The 15,936-nt window shown below is 37.7% G+C and overlaps 1 protein-coding gene across 3 annotated transcripts in view; it reads left to right on the top strand.

The window, feature by feature from the left end:
- HEATR5B (HEAT repeat containing 5B) overlaps positions 1–15,936 on the top strand; it is a 101,822-nt gene that overhangs the window by 41,714 nt on the left and 44,172 nt on the right. For all 3 annotated transcript variants that reach the window (XM_044925824.2, XM_006056844.4, XM_006056842.4), the window contains 4 exons: positions 29–188; positions 4,353–4,542; positions 7,365–7,534; positions 12,972–13,116. In XM_044925824.2, the coding sequence (XP_044781759.2) occupies positions 29–188; positions 4,353–4,542; positions 7,365–7,534; positions 12,972–13,116 (665 nt within the window). The remainder of the gene's footprint in view (positions 1–28; positions 189–4,352; positions 4,543–7,364; positions 7,535–12,971; positions 13,117–15,936) is intronic.

The raw sequence follows: 15,936 nt of genomic DNA, 5'->3' as shown, positions 1-15,936 counted from the left end.
CAATCCCTGAAGCATGACTCTTTTCCAGGTTGAAGTCAGCTCGAGATGTTGTGTCCAGAACCGGCCACTCATTGGCTCTGGGCTGTTTGCATCGTTATGTTGGTGGTATCGGCTCAGGACAACATCTGAAGACCAGTGTCAGCATTTTGTTGGCCCTGGCACAGGATGGAACATCCTCTGAAGTCCAGGTAGGATATCAAGTTTTTTATTATGAAATATGAAAGTATTATTTGTAGGAAAATTTATTTCTAAAAAATGGTAATGATTCTGATGAGTTGTTAGGGAAAATGTCTTAGGGTCTTTCTCTTTCATTTTGTTTTATGAGTGTATAACAGGATTTTGTATTTGAACCTAATCCTAAAGTCTGTCTTATTCTGGGAATTTGACCCATTCCATACATTCCTTGAAGCATCATTTCTTTTTATTATTTATTATCCTTGGTACATGTTTCCTCGTCTTTGTATTTCCTTACATTTGGTAGATTGATCAAATTTCTTTTAATAACCTTTCTTTCTCTCTCCCTCTAGTGCCCTAACCCAGGCACAGGGTCATGGGTTGAGTCTTCAAGTGTACTCCTTGAATTTCGTTTTTTCTTTCTCTTCAAATATTTTATACAAATACAGATTTAAATACAGTAAGAGGCAAAAACTTCATGTGTGCGAAGATATCCTAGATTCTTGATTTGCCATTTCACACTAATGCACCGAAAAATATCGAGTATCCAGTAGGTTTCAACTTGCCAGCTTCATACTGGGACTCAGATGATGACAGAAGAGACAAGTTTGATTGCTATTATTGCCTGTCGTTGGTGGGTGTATAGATGGGTTCCTTCGCCATCAGAAAAGGATTCAGAATCCACCAGAGGCTTCTTAGTCTACAGGCTTAGTTTGCTTTGACTTCTTGGAAAATGTTTCCAGCTATAAAGCACAAATGTCCCCAAAGAACTAAAAGCACAAATGAAATAATCTTGCCCCTTAAGAGGGTCTATGCTGTTTTTTTTTTTTTTTTTTTTTTTTTAAACACTGTTTCTACAGTAGTCTGCAAGGAAAGAATACAACTATAAAATTATTTTACCTAAGAAGATGCTGCTTTCTTTTATGTTGAAGAGTCGGTGCTAGTTTTCTTTCCTTTGTCTTCATTTTTTTCTCAGCCCTCTCTTGCTTTAATTTCTTAAAACCACACTCCTATAAGTGACTGCTTCACATGATTCATTCCTATGTCATGATGTTTTATTATAATGTAGATCACATACATTCCCTCAAAGCTGCTATTTCAGTTCTCATCTGCACAAGAATAGTATGGTAGCATTCTTCAGTTTTCTGTAAGGTCTCTTCTGTGTTAAGAATCCTAACTCAAAAATTATACTTCATGGTCAAATTATTGTATACATGTATTCAGCTGTAATTACTAGAGATTTATTATTGAATAGTGGTTTCTTTTTTGTATCCTCAACTCCTGTGGTGAGATCTCTGTTCTTACTTTGTTTTTACTTGATAGGAAAACTTCCTTTAACAATAATAATCTTGAGAAGGGTTGTTGAGTGGTGTGTTTTTTGATTCCTTGCATAACTGAAATAAAAGAACTCTATTTAATCTTCAAATTTGAATGATATTTGGTTGGATATACTATTCCTGGCACACAGTCCTTTTTTTTCCATTGTTCATAAATGTTTTGGTATTTTTTATGTTGCATGTGAGAGTCTCATAGTAGCTTAATTTTCTGAGTTAAATTTCCACAGATATTAACATCTCAGTTTTTTATCAGCTATCTATAAAAGCTTTCAAATACGTTCCTTAAGATGTAGAAGATAACATATAAGCCAATTATCAAAATAACTGATGTACAAATACTGTGAAGTTTTTCTGCAGTGTGGCTTTGAATATCCAGATATAAAACTTCAGTGATAAATACATTTTCTTCTTTTATGCTGTGCATGTATTTTCCACTCCCAAAAGACTTCAGTTTATGTATTGATGATAAATTTCTAACATAATGGAGCTTATAGACATCATAGCTGTCTTTTCCCCTGGCTTTTTATTTCTTTTGCTAAGGAACTTATCTGAACTATGTCTATATGTTTATAACCTTACATTTTGGTTTACTAGCATTTTCCCTCTATCCCTGCAGCTTAGAAATTTCATCAAATTGCATATAAGTTTATCTTTTCTTTTTCAGTTTCTGGTACTTATTTGCATATTGAGCCTCTTGTCTTTGTCCTCATTATTTTAAATTTTTTGTGTTTTCACTATGTGTTACAAGATAATCTTCCAATTGAACCTCTAATTGAAAAAGTAATGATTTTTGTATTTAATAATTTGTTGTTTAGTTGCTCAGTCATGTCCAACCCTTTTGTGACCCCATGGACTGTAGCTTGCCAGGCTCCTCTGTCCTTGGGATTTCCCAGGCAAGAAGACTGGAGTGGGTTGCCATTTCCCTTCTCCAGTATTTAATAATAATAATTGTTTTTTTCTAGCTTTCTACTGAACATTTAATATAAATCCTGGGTGTTTTTTTGTTTGTTTGTTTTTTTTTTAAAACACTTCTCCTTTGTACTTCAATTATATTGCCTTAAAAATCCTTGCAATAGTTTTATTAAAATACTCTTTTCTTCTTCTATTAATTTTTTTCTCCAAAATGTGTCTTCCGGTCTTCCTCCCTCAAGCTGCTATATTCTGATTACTTTTCTCAGTAGGTGTGGTTTCTATACATAGTTGTCCAACTCAGGTTGCTTAATTCCCTAGGATTGGAGTAGATTGACAAGTAGTAGAAAGTAAGGTATGGATTTTTTTTTCCTACCACGTTGTCAAGTTGGGAAGCTTCTCTATTGAGACCTCTGTGTCCTCAGCTCAGGAGTGCAGCTCTCCTTTGGAGATGCCAATAGCAAAAATAAAAGGTACTGGTTTCCCTCTCCGCTGAGAGGAATGAGAAAGTTGGACCAGATGATTTTAACTTAACGAAAAGAAAAAGGGAGAAGGCAGTTTCCCTATCTGTTAGGATATAGTCTGTGCTTCTCGTGCTGTCTGTGTCCTGAAGACCAAGAGAGTAGAGATGGAATGGGACCAGAGAAGGGGTGCCGAGACGGCCTTCACATCTCTTCTGTAAGTGGACTGGCAGCCCACACACCCACTCAGAACCTTCCCGACGCTGCAGCCTAGGCTTCCCAGCATAGATGGTGCCTCCCCGCATCCTTCTTGACACAGAGAGGCTTCTAGTAAGGCTGCAGTTGAGTTAGGAAAGCCAACCAACAACACCCCCCATCTCTTCCACACTTACCTGGTACATGCTCCTTCACTGCAGCAACGCCCAAACCTATTACAGGCAAGGCACTCGAGTTTTAAAACCTACGAAGAGAGTTCTATAAATGAGGTGCTCAGAAACTGGAGAAGGAGGCAGACGGCAGCAGTGGTGCCGAAGCACTTCAGTCAGCAGAACGCCTGGGCTGTGGTGGGGTCCTAAGCAGGCCTCATGGAAAAGGCGAGGCTGCAGCCCTGGTGAAGAGGGTGATTTTACTGAGAACAGGAAGGAAATGAGAGCCCAAACCCAGCCAGATCCCCAAGGTGTGAACTGTATGAAGCAGGACCTTTAACTGCTCTTCAGTCAATCCATTGTGGCTTCAAAAATATGTATAGGTAAAATCTCTTAAGAATTGAGAACTGAATGAGGTGTCTAAGAGTGTGTCTTTGGTAATAAAGCGGAGAGTTTTTTTGTTTTTGTTTTTTAAAGGTACTTTCTTTAACATGTGGGTGTGGGCAGTTTAAAGGATTTTTCATTTTCTTAAGCCTGTGCTGATTACAGTACATTGCTTCAGGTTAATTTTGCAAATACTGTTAGCCACTAAGATTATTTGTGCTTAGTAAACATAAATTAGAGCTTGAAAAGATTCAGTGACTTGAAGAGCTGTTATGTGAATGTCATTGCTTGAGAAATAGATCTGAGTACTACAGAACATTGGTGTGGTCATGGTTTTATTTCAGGCTAGTTTCTTAGCAAAATTGTAAAGCCATATCGGATGTCCTTTTAGCATCCACTAAATTAAACTCTCATTACATAAGTTTCTCTTTTTGGGAATTGTGAAATGCATGTTATTTTAATAGAGGAAATGAGTTCATCAATGAAACTTTTTCCCTGACACTTAAAGTCACACTGCAAGGAACTTGAAACATAGCATTTGTGTATCGGTTGCTTTGGTCATTGGCTACTAGTAGCTTATGTGTTGACCTTTACTCATTTAAGGAATATATTTTAAAATATTTCTATTTATTAAAAATGAAGTATTAGTATTATGAAAATTCAAGTTAAAATATCAGTTCACTATACTGTTTACAATAAAATAGAATTATATTTTATTCCAGACTTGGTCCCTTCACTCGCTTGCTTTGATAGTGGATTCTAGTGGCCCAATGTATCGTGGATATGTAGAGCCAACGTTATCTCTAGTTCTTACCTTGCTGTTGACAGTTCCACCCTCACATACAGAAGTTCATCAGTGTTTGGGGAGATGCTTGGGTGCTATAATAACTACTGTTGGACCGGAACTACAAGGTGAGTAACTTCATCTTAAGCTAAAGGGATTACACAGATAATAACTGTCTTTCAGCTTCCTGAATATTACCTTCATATTGCCTAAAGAAATCTTATAATAATCATTTCTGTGTGTTATGCACTGGCAATTTACTGAATACCCGGAGCTCTCCTTTATATGTGTGCTATTTAATTTACTCCCCTTAAGAAAACTGTGATATGAAGATGCTTTTTGAACTTTTGAGCAGAAAAAACACCTAAAATGTTACTTGGAGCCCTATGAAGTCAAAGGTGAAAGTGGAGTTCCTTTGGCCTGAGGTGCCATCCACTTGTCTTCATGGACTCTAGCTTCACTTTTTTGTTTTTTTTAACTCTTAAGAAATATATTATTTTCTCTCAGGAATTAAACTCAGAGAAGTTAAGTAACTTGCCTCAAGTCATTCAACCAAGGAGTAGCAGATTTGTGATCCTAAGGCCCAAATTCTTACCGTGTACTTCCACTGAAATAATTCTACAAATGGTTAACTTAAACACTCAGGTCAGAAAATTATTGTGAATTTATGTAAAATATATGAGCTACTTTCAGAGCTTTCTCTTTTCCCCCTACTATTTATTAAATCTTTCAGTGAGTCTAGCTTTTTATGTATATTATCTCATTTGATTCTAACAGCAATCCTGATAAAGGTATATCTCTCCATTTTACAGATGAAATACTGAGGCTGAGAAAGGTTAAGCACTTTCGCAAGGTTTTACATATATTCTATAGCCAGTGAGGGCTTCCCAGGTGGCACAGTGGTAGAGAAACCACCTGCCAGTGCAGGAGACACAGGAGACGCAGGTTCAGTCCCTGGTTCGGGAAGATCCCCTGGAGAAGGAAGTGGCAACCCACTCCAGTGTTCTTGCTGGGAAAATTTCATTGACAGAGGAGCCTGACAGGCTGTAGTCCATGCACAACTGAGCACACACATAGAGACACACACACATACACCCGCCAATGAGTGGTTGGAATCAGAGGTCAATCTCAGGTAAATTTCCTTTGCCTGTTTGCCTGCATTCTTAACTACTATGCTTCATTGCCTCCATTCAGATAGTTACTTTAAAAAAAAAGAGGGAAGTGAAACAAGAAAGGATCTTGAGGAATGCTAGGAATTGAAAAATATATGATTTATATGTGTCTCTATCTTGATCTCGGTGTCCTCTTTGATAAGGTCGATATTTCTTTCTTCCAGTGAGTATCACAGGTATGTAGAGAGAATAAATATGTGCCCTTGATTAAGTGTAGGTGTCTACCAAGTGCTTTCTGATATGGTGGTGAGGCCTGTGTATGTCAAACTAGAATATGACTCTTGTGTAACTCTGATTTCCTTGTTTGGTCTCTGGGTGAGTGTATGTGTTCAGTCTCGTAAGGCATGTCCAACTCTTTGCGACCCTGTGGATTGTAGTTTTCGGGGTCCTCTGTGGGATTTCCCAGGCAAGAATACTGGAGTAGGTTGCTGTTTCCATCTCCGGGTATCTTCCTGACCCAGGGATTGAATCCATATCTCCTGCGTGGCAGGTGGATTCTTTACCACCAAGCCACTAGGGAAGCCCTGTTTGGTCTTTATATAAAAAAATTTGTTCTGCATTGGTAAAAATTTTAAATCACTTATATTTGGCAGCTAAGACATTTTTATCTAGACAGTGTGTAATACTACACAATTTATTTTTCCTGTCTCTCCTAAAAATTGCTGTTAATCTTACTAGCAAAATAGGATTTGACATTATTTTATCACAGAGGTGGTACTGTTATTTGAAAAAGAACCGGAGAATAAGGAATGTTTTGGCTCTTCCAAAGGAAACAAAAAGACAATATAGTTTATCAGAGGATAAATATAAAGCTAGGTAAATCTAAGATGCATTATTGTCATTCATAAACTGTTGTGTTTTGAAATCGTTTGTATATATTTTACAGAATTTTTGTTTACAAAACCATCAGAAAGAGGGTTATTTATCTTAAAAGTGACTCCTTTTTAAATTTTGATTGAATCATAGTTGATACACACTATTATATTCATTTCAGGTGTACTACTTGGTATTTCAGCATTTATATATATTATGAATTGATTGCCACTTTACGTCTAGTAGCTGTCTGTTACCATATAGTTATCACAGTATTGCTATGCTGTACATTACATCGTTTAAGAAGTAACGTCTTTTTTGACGTTGGCTTTCAAGGAGAGGAATTTAGGGGATGACTTTCTTATAATAGGGGACAGGCAGATTAGGCAAATTACCTATGATCCATGGGCCAAATCTGTCAGATGCCTGGTTGTTTGGTCTCTTTTTTTTTTTTTTAACAACCCATGAGGTGAGAATTGTTTATAAGTGGTTATGTAGGCACTTCCCTCATAGAGTAGTGTGGATTTTGCCTCCTGGCAAGCAAAATAAAAAATATTGGCCCTCTTAAGAAAAGTTTGCTGACTCTTGTTCTATAGATTTTATTTGCTTGATAAAATGTAAGCTGTTAAAATGTAAGGGGAAAAAAAATAAGGGCATTTCTTATAGTGATTTTTATTTATTTTTTTTATTTTTATTTTTTTTCCCCACCCCCTATAGTGATTTTTAATAGTTGTAGTATCAAACCTACAATAGAGCAAATGTACTAGTTAATGTTAATTCAACATAGTTTTTTTTTTTTAATTGAAGTACAGTTGATTTACAGTGTGGTGTTAGTTTCAGGTATACTTTTTTGTGTGTTTATTTGGAAAGGGGTTATTTAGAAGGTAGTTATTTTCTAGGAATATTTTTGGTGATACTAATAATAAAATCATTGTATTTTATGTTGTCTTTTACTTTGCTCTTAGGGAATGGAGCAACAATTTCTACAATCCGTTCTTCTTGTTTGGTGGGTTGTGCGATAACCCAGGACCATTCAGATTCTCTGGTCCAGGCAGCTGCCATATCTTGCCTTCAGCAGCTTCACATGTTTGCACCACGACATGTCAATTTATCCAGTCTTGTTCCTAGCCTTTGTGTAAGTATAAAGCTGTTTCATTCTTTTATTTGTTTAGGAACCCAAAATTTGTTTTCTAAAAGTTCAGACTAGAGCAAAGCAAAAAAAGTAAATTTCCTGGATTGTGCATTCTAGAGTTTCAGCTTCAGTAATCACTTTATGACTGTTCATTTTATTCACTGATTTTCTTTTTCACCTTTTAGGAAATATTTTAATGAACTGTTAAATAAGGTCCAGAGGACTTTCTCTGGACCAAACATACCTCAAAGCTAGGCAAGTATGTTGTACAGAGAGTGGAATCTCTTGGATGCAGCTTTAAGAATAAAAGTTTTTTTCTTTTTTTAAAAAAATGTACAAAAATCATTATACATAGCACAAAAGGAAAATATTAAAGAAAAGTGTTGTTAACATGGTCAACAATGATTATTTACAATAAATGCTAGAAAAGACTACAGGCAAGCATATAAACAGAGGATCCTATCATAACCCAGGCATTCAGAAAAGATTTCCTTGAAAAAATGATATATAAGATGCAAACTGTAGGATAAATAGGAGTTAGTTTGGGGAAAAGTGTAATATTGGAGTAACAGCATCTATTTTTACACAGAAAGAAAAATATGTGAAAGGTCCTAAGATGGGAAGGAGGGAATGCATTTAAGGAATCGTTTAGTCAGAGGCTGAGAGGAAAAAGGGGGAGGTGGGTCATAAGGGCACAGGATGAAGCTGGACAATTATTTAGGGGGAATCAGTCCCACACCTTCAAGGAGTTTGAATGTGCCACGCGTGGAAACCAGGTGCATGTGAAATGTTTACAAAGAACATCCACAAAGAAAATAGTCAATTAATAGTATACACCAGATTGCATTCTGCAACAAGCTATGTGCCATCCTGTCAAAAGCCATGGCCTAACACCCAAGTTTTCAGGGCACAGATGGCATCTCTTGAGCATGGTGAACTTGTTACATGATACAGCTCTGGTGTGTGTGTGTGTTCAGTAGTGTCTGAGTCCTTGCAGCCCCATGGACTGTAGCCTGTCAGGCTCCTCTGTCCGTGGAATTTTCTAGGCTGGAATACTGGAGTGGGTTGCTATTTCCTACTCCAGAGACTCTTCGTGGCCCATGGCTCAAACCCCACATCTCCTGCATTGCAGGCAGATGCTTTACTGCTGAGCCACTTGGGAAGCGCAGCTCTGATAGGCAACTGATAAATGTGATGAAGACTCAGACACACACTCCTCAGTTGTCTGGGTCCTCTGTGCATTTTTTTCTCCTTAAATATAATTATACTATGAAAGTTTTCCTTATGAGATGGAACATATTTAAGAGGATCTGGTCAAGTAATAATGTGAACTTTTTTAGCTCAGTGGAGGTTATCAGTAAGCCACAGGGAACACACTGAGTGTCCTGTGTTAATGGAAAATAATGTATCCAAAATGATTTTTTTAGCAGAGCATCAAGGGTTTTGTTACACGGTATATTGAAGCGCTCTACTGAATCTTTTCCAAAAATCTGGGAAGGAGATGGGATGGGAGATAAAAGATGAAAAAGAGGGCCACTGGAGTGGCTCTCTTGATTCCACATTACCAAATGCCCTTTGAGCTGTCTTCATTACCAAATCTTTTGACACTCTCTAAAAAAATAGTTCACACATGGATTCATCCAAATTAGTGAAATCAGGGCTGATTTTTGTAAACTTCATGTTCATCTCTATTCAGCCATTGCCACCAGAAGAGACCATACTATGTGATACCATGTGTAATACCTAACACAAATGAGGTGGTTTTTTTTTTCAGCAAATCTATTAAGAGGTAAGTTTCTCCACAGTAATCTTAATGAAATTATATAAAAATATTAAAATGTATATGATAGAACTGTTCAAATGTGTTTTTTCAAGAACAGCCAGCACTCTGGATTACTTTTATTTTCCTCCTGGCAAGTAGGTGCTTTTTATAACCATGTGATCAGTCATTCTCCTGTCCAGATCTTTTCTGCACACAGCAAGTACATTACCTGGGATGATTGTAGGAGATGTCAGTGAGAAAAAGACTTGAGCTAAATGCCCACGTTGTCAGTGACAGAGCAGGGATATCTCATTGTCCAGAATATAAATACATGGCAGGCACAAGAAGGGATAGGTTAGCAAGATGACGTATGGTTTAAATAACAGGACTTTCTGGGCTTCCCTTGTGGCTCAGCTGGTAAAGAATCCTCCTGCAGTGTGGGAGACCAGGGTTCGATCCCTGGGTTTGGAAGATCCCTTAGAGAAGGGAAAGGCTATCCACTCCAGTATTCTAGCCTAGAGAATTCCATGGACTGTATAGTCCATGGGGTCGCAAAGAGTCAGACAAGACTGAGCGACTTTAACTTCACTTCACAGAGGCCTAATGAAGGGAATGGCAACCCACTCGATTACTCTTCCCTGAAGAATTCCGTGGACAGAGGAGCCTGGCAGGCTACTGTCCATGGGATCACAAAGAATTGGACATGACTGAGTGATTAACACTAACTAACTAGAGGCCTAATGTAGGAGCAAGCAGCACAGTGTTCCTAAGGTTTGTGGAATATAAGGAAGAAAAAAGAAGCTTCTTTGGAAAACAGTGAGGCATAATCTATAAAAGTTGAAAGTATGCATACAATATAATCCAGCAGCTCCCCTCTAAAGTAAATACCTGAGAGAAATGCATGCACATGTGTGCCAAAAAAAAAGTCCTCAGGAATTTTCATTCCTGGGTTATTTGTGCTAACCAAAAAAACAGAAACAGCCAAAATGTGCTCCATTCTGCAGAGTGGATTAGGGTGTAATTCTTCAATAAAATATTATGCAACAATAAAAGTGAATGAACTCCTATTATATGGAATCACATGGATGAGTCCAACAGACATATTGCTAAAAAGAAACCAAACACAGAAGAGAACAGACTTCATGGTTCCATTTGTATAAAATTCAAGAAAAGGCTACACCAGGCTCTACTGATAGATATCATAGTAAATTGTGATTATATCTGAGTAGCTAAGAAGTTTGCATGAATCCACATTTTTTTTTTATCAAATTTAATATGTTTTTTTCCTGAATATTTTATGGATTTTACCAGAAAGTGTTAAAGTTTCCAAACAAATACAACTTAATTGTTACCTGGTTAACAGTGGCTGCAAAACACCATCAGTGATATTTTGCATCTCTCATATCAGAGACAGAGAAGGCAATGGCACCCCACTCCAGTACTCTTGCCTGGAAAATCCCATGGACGGAGGAGCCTGGTGGGCTGCAGTCCATGGGGTCGCTGAGGGTCTGACACGACTGAGTAACTTGACTTTCACTTTTCACTTTCATGCATTGGAGAAGGAGATGGAAGCCCACTCCAGTGTTCTTGCCTGGAGAATCCCAGGGACGGGGGAGCCTGGTGGGCTGCCGTCTGTGGGGTCGCACAGAGTCGGACACGACTGAAGTGACTTAGCAGCAGTAGCAGCATATCAGAGATGTTGAAATGGAGGGGTGGGGAAGTGACTTCAGGATTGTTAAAACTGAGTTTTTGAAAACATTATGTAAACCTTGAAATATTTTATTTCTTTCACTTCGACCCAGGATTTGTTGAGTGTATTTTCTTAGCTACAATTCTATTTAGTTGTAATTAAATGAAATTATATGGTGTTCTGCTTCATATATGTTTAATCCTTTGGTCTTTCCACAGTTGCATAAGATAGGTAGGACCTGTCTGTACGGATAAAAAAGCAAAACTCTGAGAGATTTGTTCCTTCTGTGTCATATGACCATGCTTAATCTTACCTATAGGATATTTGAAAGTTTTAAAATGTCATTATTTTTAGGAAGACAAAAGAAAACATTATGTTGAAAAAAATCTGATCTGTTAGGTTTTCTCTCCTCAGTTATATATATATATATATATATATATATATTAATACTTGGTATAATTTCAATAGTTGTGAGCTTTATGCAAAAATGAGCTACAAATGCTATATTAACAGCATAAAAATGCATTATCTAGCATTGTGAAGGAGTGATGTCTTCCATATAATTATTTTCTCCTCCATCATTTCTGGATGAGATTCTTTCTAAAATGTCTTGCTTCCTTGCTTAAAAAGCAACATATGGAGCAGAGTTTAATATTTGCTTGATGAATCAGATTGATAGATTGAGTGATAATAGATTTATTATCTATTATATGATTTACTATGTATCATCTACTGTTCTAAATAAAATATTTGTTTTAACTTATTTTATTTTCACTATATTCCTGTGGGAAATTGCTATCCTCATTTCATATATGAGCAAACAAGGCACAGAGAGGTTAGGTAACTTCCCTAAGATCACACAGGAGTAAGTGTGTGATTTAAACCCAGTCTGGCAACTGGAGCCTTAGCTCTTAATTATTATGCAGTGGTATGTCTTATGGTTTATATCATATATTAGAGTGTACTATAGTGATTCTTTCAGGAACTTTTGAAATGAAAAATATTCTATACCAAAAGAATTCTGTTTTGCAGTTCTTTTCAGATACTTATGTTTGCTTAATTTTAATTCTTTATTTTAATATGTACCTTCCTTTACTTTCAGTTCTTACTGTGTGCTCTACCCCGTGACTTTTCATATGGTACACTTGATCTCTGCACTTTATATATTTCAGTGACATGGAGAAGAGAATGGCAACCCACTCCAGTATTCTTGCCTAGAAAATTCCATGGACAGAGGAGCCTGGTGGGCTGTGTCGTCCATGGGGTAGCAAAGAGTTGGACACTACTGAGTGACTTCATAGTCGATTAACAATGTTTTAATAGTTTCAGGAGAACAGTAAAGGGACTCAGCATGCATATGCCTATATCCATTCTCCCCCAAACCCCTCTGAGGCCCATCCAGGCTAGCACATAACATTGAGCAGAGTTCCGTGTGCTATACAATAGGTTTTTGTTGGTTATCCATTTTAAGTATAGCAGTGTGTACATGACCTTGCCAGAGTCCTAACTATCCCTTCCCTCTGGCAACCATGAGTTTGTTTTCTAACTCTGAGTCTCTTTCTGTTTTATGTTCATTTGTATTATTTCTTTTTAGACTCCACATGTAAGGGTTTTCATATGGTATTTCTCCTTCTGTCTGACTTCATTCAATATGACACTCTTTAGGTCCAAAAAAAAAAAAAAATTCAGTGACAGAGTTTAATAGGACTGTGTATAAAATGTGCAAAAGATCCTTCTGGGTTTTAGTCTATGTATATTATATGATCTTTAACCCAAGACTTGGGGCAGTTCTTTTGTAGCCTATGAAAATACTCTATATATTTTATTGGTATTACTAGTTTTTGAAAATTCCATCATTTGGTTCTATTGGAAACAAATAAGGGTGTTAAATGAAGAGCCTCTTCAGAAATTAGATGTTAATATATGTTCATTAGACACATGAGATTACAGCTTTTTTAAAAAAAGTCTAAAATTATAATGGTTTACAGGTTCACCTGTGTAGTTCCCATCTATTACTTCGACGAGCAGCTGTGGCCTGTCTCCGGCAACTTGCTCAAAGAGAAGCAGCTGAAGTATGTGAATATGCCATGAGCCTGGCAAAAAATTCAGGGGACAAAGAGAGCAGTGGTACCAGTAAGTCCTGTTATCAGTCAATATTCTTTTTAAGAATTTTAATATTTAAAATGAGTATTACTTATTAAATAACATTTTTGCATGGAAATATCAATTTTCTTACTCTTTTAAATAAAACTTGTTACTTTTAAAATTCCCATATAGTTTTCTTGGTAGTTTTACATTTTTAGCTTTCTAAACACCCTCTTCCAACAACACAAAGACTCTACACATGGGCATCACCAGATGGTCAATACCGAAATCAGATAGATTATATTCTTTGCGGCCAAAGATGGAGAAGCTCTGTACAGTCAGCAAAAACAAGACCAGGAGCTGACTGTGGCTCAGATCATGAACTCATTATTGCAAAATTCAGACTTAAATTGAAGAAAGTAGGGAAAATCACTAGACCATCCAGGTATGACCTAAATCAAATCCCTTATGATTATACAGCGGAAGTGACAAACAGATTCAAGGGATTAACTCTGATAGACAGAGTGCCCGAAGAACCATGGAAGGAGGTTCATGACATTGTACAGGAGGTAGTGGTCAAGACCATCCCCAAGAAAAAGAAATGCAAAAAGGCAAAATGGTTGTCTGAAGAGGACTTACAAATAGCTGAGAAAAGAAGAGAAGCTAAAGGCAAAGCAGAAAAGGACAGCTATACCCATTTGAATGAAGAGTTCCAAAGAATAGCAAGGAGAGATAAGAAAGCTTACTACTTGGGAGAAAAGTTATGACCAACCTAGAGAGCATATTAAAAAGTAGAGACATTACTTTACCGACAGGTCCATCTATTCAAAGCTATGGTTTTTCCAGTAGTCATGTATGGATGTGAGAGTTGGACTCAAATCTGAGCACCAAAGAATTGATGCTTTTGAACAGTGGTGTTGGAGCATACTCTTGAGAGTCCCTTGGACTACAAGGAGTTCAAACCAGTCAATCCTAAAGGAAATCAGTCCTGAATATTCGTTGGAAAGACTGATGCTAAAGCTGAAGCTCCAATACTCTAGCCACCTGTTACGAATACCTAACTCCTTGGAAAAGACCCTGATGCTTGGAAAGATTGAAGGCAGAAAGAGAAGGGGACAACAGAGGATGAGATGGTTGGATGGCATTACCGACTCGATGGACATGAGTTTGAGCAAGCTCTGGAAGTCGGTGATGGACAGTGAAGTCTGGCATGCTGCAGTCCATGGGTTCGCAAAGAGCCAGACATGACTGAGAGACTGAACTGACTGACCTTTTAAAAATTTCATAGCTTAAAATTTTGGGGGTAGCTTTTAGTGTCAAAACACTTCTGCCATCCCTTAAGGATATTATAACTGTATAAGGGGTATTGCCTTGTATCCATAATGGTCTTCTGAAAAGAGAAATGATCTATTTTGAGGATACTTGAAAGCTTCTGATGTCTGACAATAGTTAATTTTTTGTGATGTTACTTTTCCTTGAAGAAGTTAAGACCACAGTAACCAATTAAACTATGAAATGTCACTAGATGTTTGGGTAGTGAAAAGTAGATCTTTACTTTCTTCAGTTCTTTTTGCTTTTCCAAGGGTTTTAAGTATAGCCTGCAGTTATAATTTGCCCTCTGGGGATTCCCTGATATCTCAGTTGGTGAAGAATCCACCTGCAATGCAGGAGACTCTGGTTCGATCTTTGGGTCGGGAAGATCCCCTGGAGAAGGGATAGGCTACCCACTCCAGTATTCTTGGGCTTCCCTTGTGGCTCAGCTGGTAAAGAATCCACCCGCAATGCGGGAGACCTGGGTTCGAACCCTGGATTGGGAAGACTCCTTGAAGAAGGGACAGGCTACCCATTTCAGTATTCTGGCCTGGAGAATACCATGGAGTGTATAGTCCATGGGGTCACAAAGAGTCGGACACGACTGAGTGACTTTCACTTCACTTTTCCTCTGGTTCTAGGGGTAGGTGGTTTGGGAACTTTAAGAGCTTAATTGACAGACATATTTCCCCTATAGTGAGAGAAAATTTCTACTTTTAAGAGCTTCCTAATGCATAGTAGTTTCTTGGGTATCAAGAAGTAATATACCAAAATAGCTTCAATTTTAGCATAATGTAAATAAGAACTCTGTTAGCAAGCACGCACTGTATTGTAGAGTGTATAGGAAGTTTACTATAAAAAATCTAGCAGTAAACATTACTGCTTTTTGGAGAGAAAACATAGCACCAAAAGTAGTTACAGAATTCTTTTGAATAAAATTTCCAAACTTTCCTGCCAGTCACCATAGTCAATATTGAGAGAAACTAAGAATGGGAAAAATATTCACAAAATATCCTTTGTTTATTAAAATGTGTGCATTTGTATTTTAATATTTTTAAAGCTTTTACAAATGTGTGCCAGGGGGCCTAAGACACCGCCGCCGCCGCCCCCCCCCTCACACCCAGGTTTGGTGATTTATTGCTGCTGCTGCTGCTGCTAAGTCGCTTCAGTTGTGTCCAACTCTGTGCGACCCCATAGACAACAGCCCACCAGGCTCCACCGTCCCTGGGATTCTCCAGGCAAGAACACTGGAGCGGGCTGCCATTTCCTTCTCCAATACATCAGCATATAGTCACATTTATGGCTATGATTTATAACAGCAGAAGGATACAAAGCAAAATCAGCAACGGGAGACAGTACATGGAGTGAGGTCCAGAGCAGACCAGGCACAAGCTTCAGGAGTTCACTCCCCATGGACTCACACAGGATATGCTTAATTCCCCAGCAAGGAGTTGTGACAACACATGTAAAATGTTGTCTTCCAGTGAAGCTTGCTAGACCCTCAGTGCCTAAGGTTTTTATTAGGGGCTAGTCAAATAGGCATGATTTACCTAGCAT

The sequence above is a fragment of the Bubalus bubalis genome, chromosome 12, assembly GCF_019923935.1.
Source record: "Bubalus bubalis isolate 160015118507 breed Murrah chromosome 12, NDDB_SH_1, whole genome shotgun sequence".
Lineage (NCBI taxonomy): Eukaryota > Metazoa > Chordata > Mammalia > Artiodactyla > Bovidae > Bubalus > Bubalus bubalis.
The sequence above is the reverse complement of the archived record's forward strand: the minus strand, read 5'-3'. Positions and strand labels throughout refer to the sequence as shown.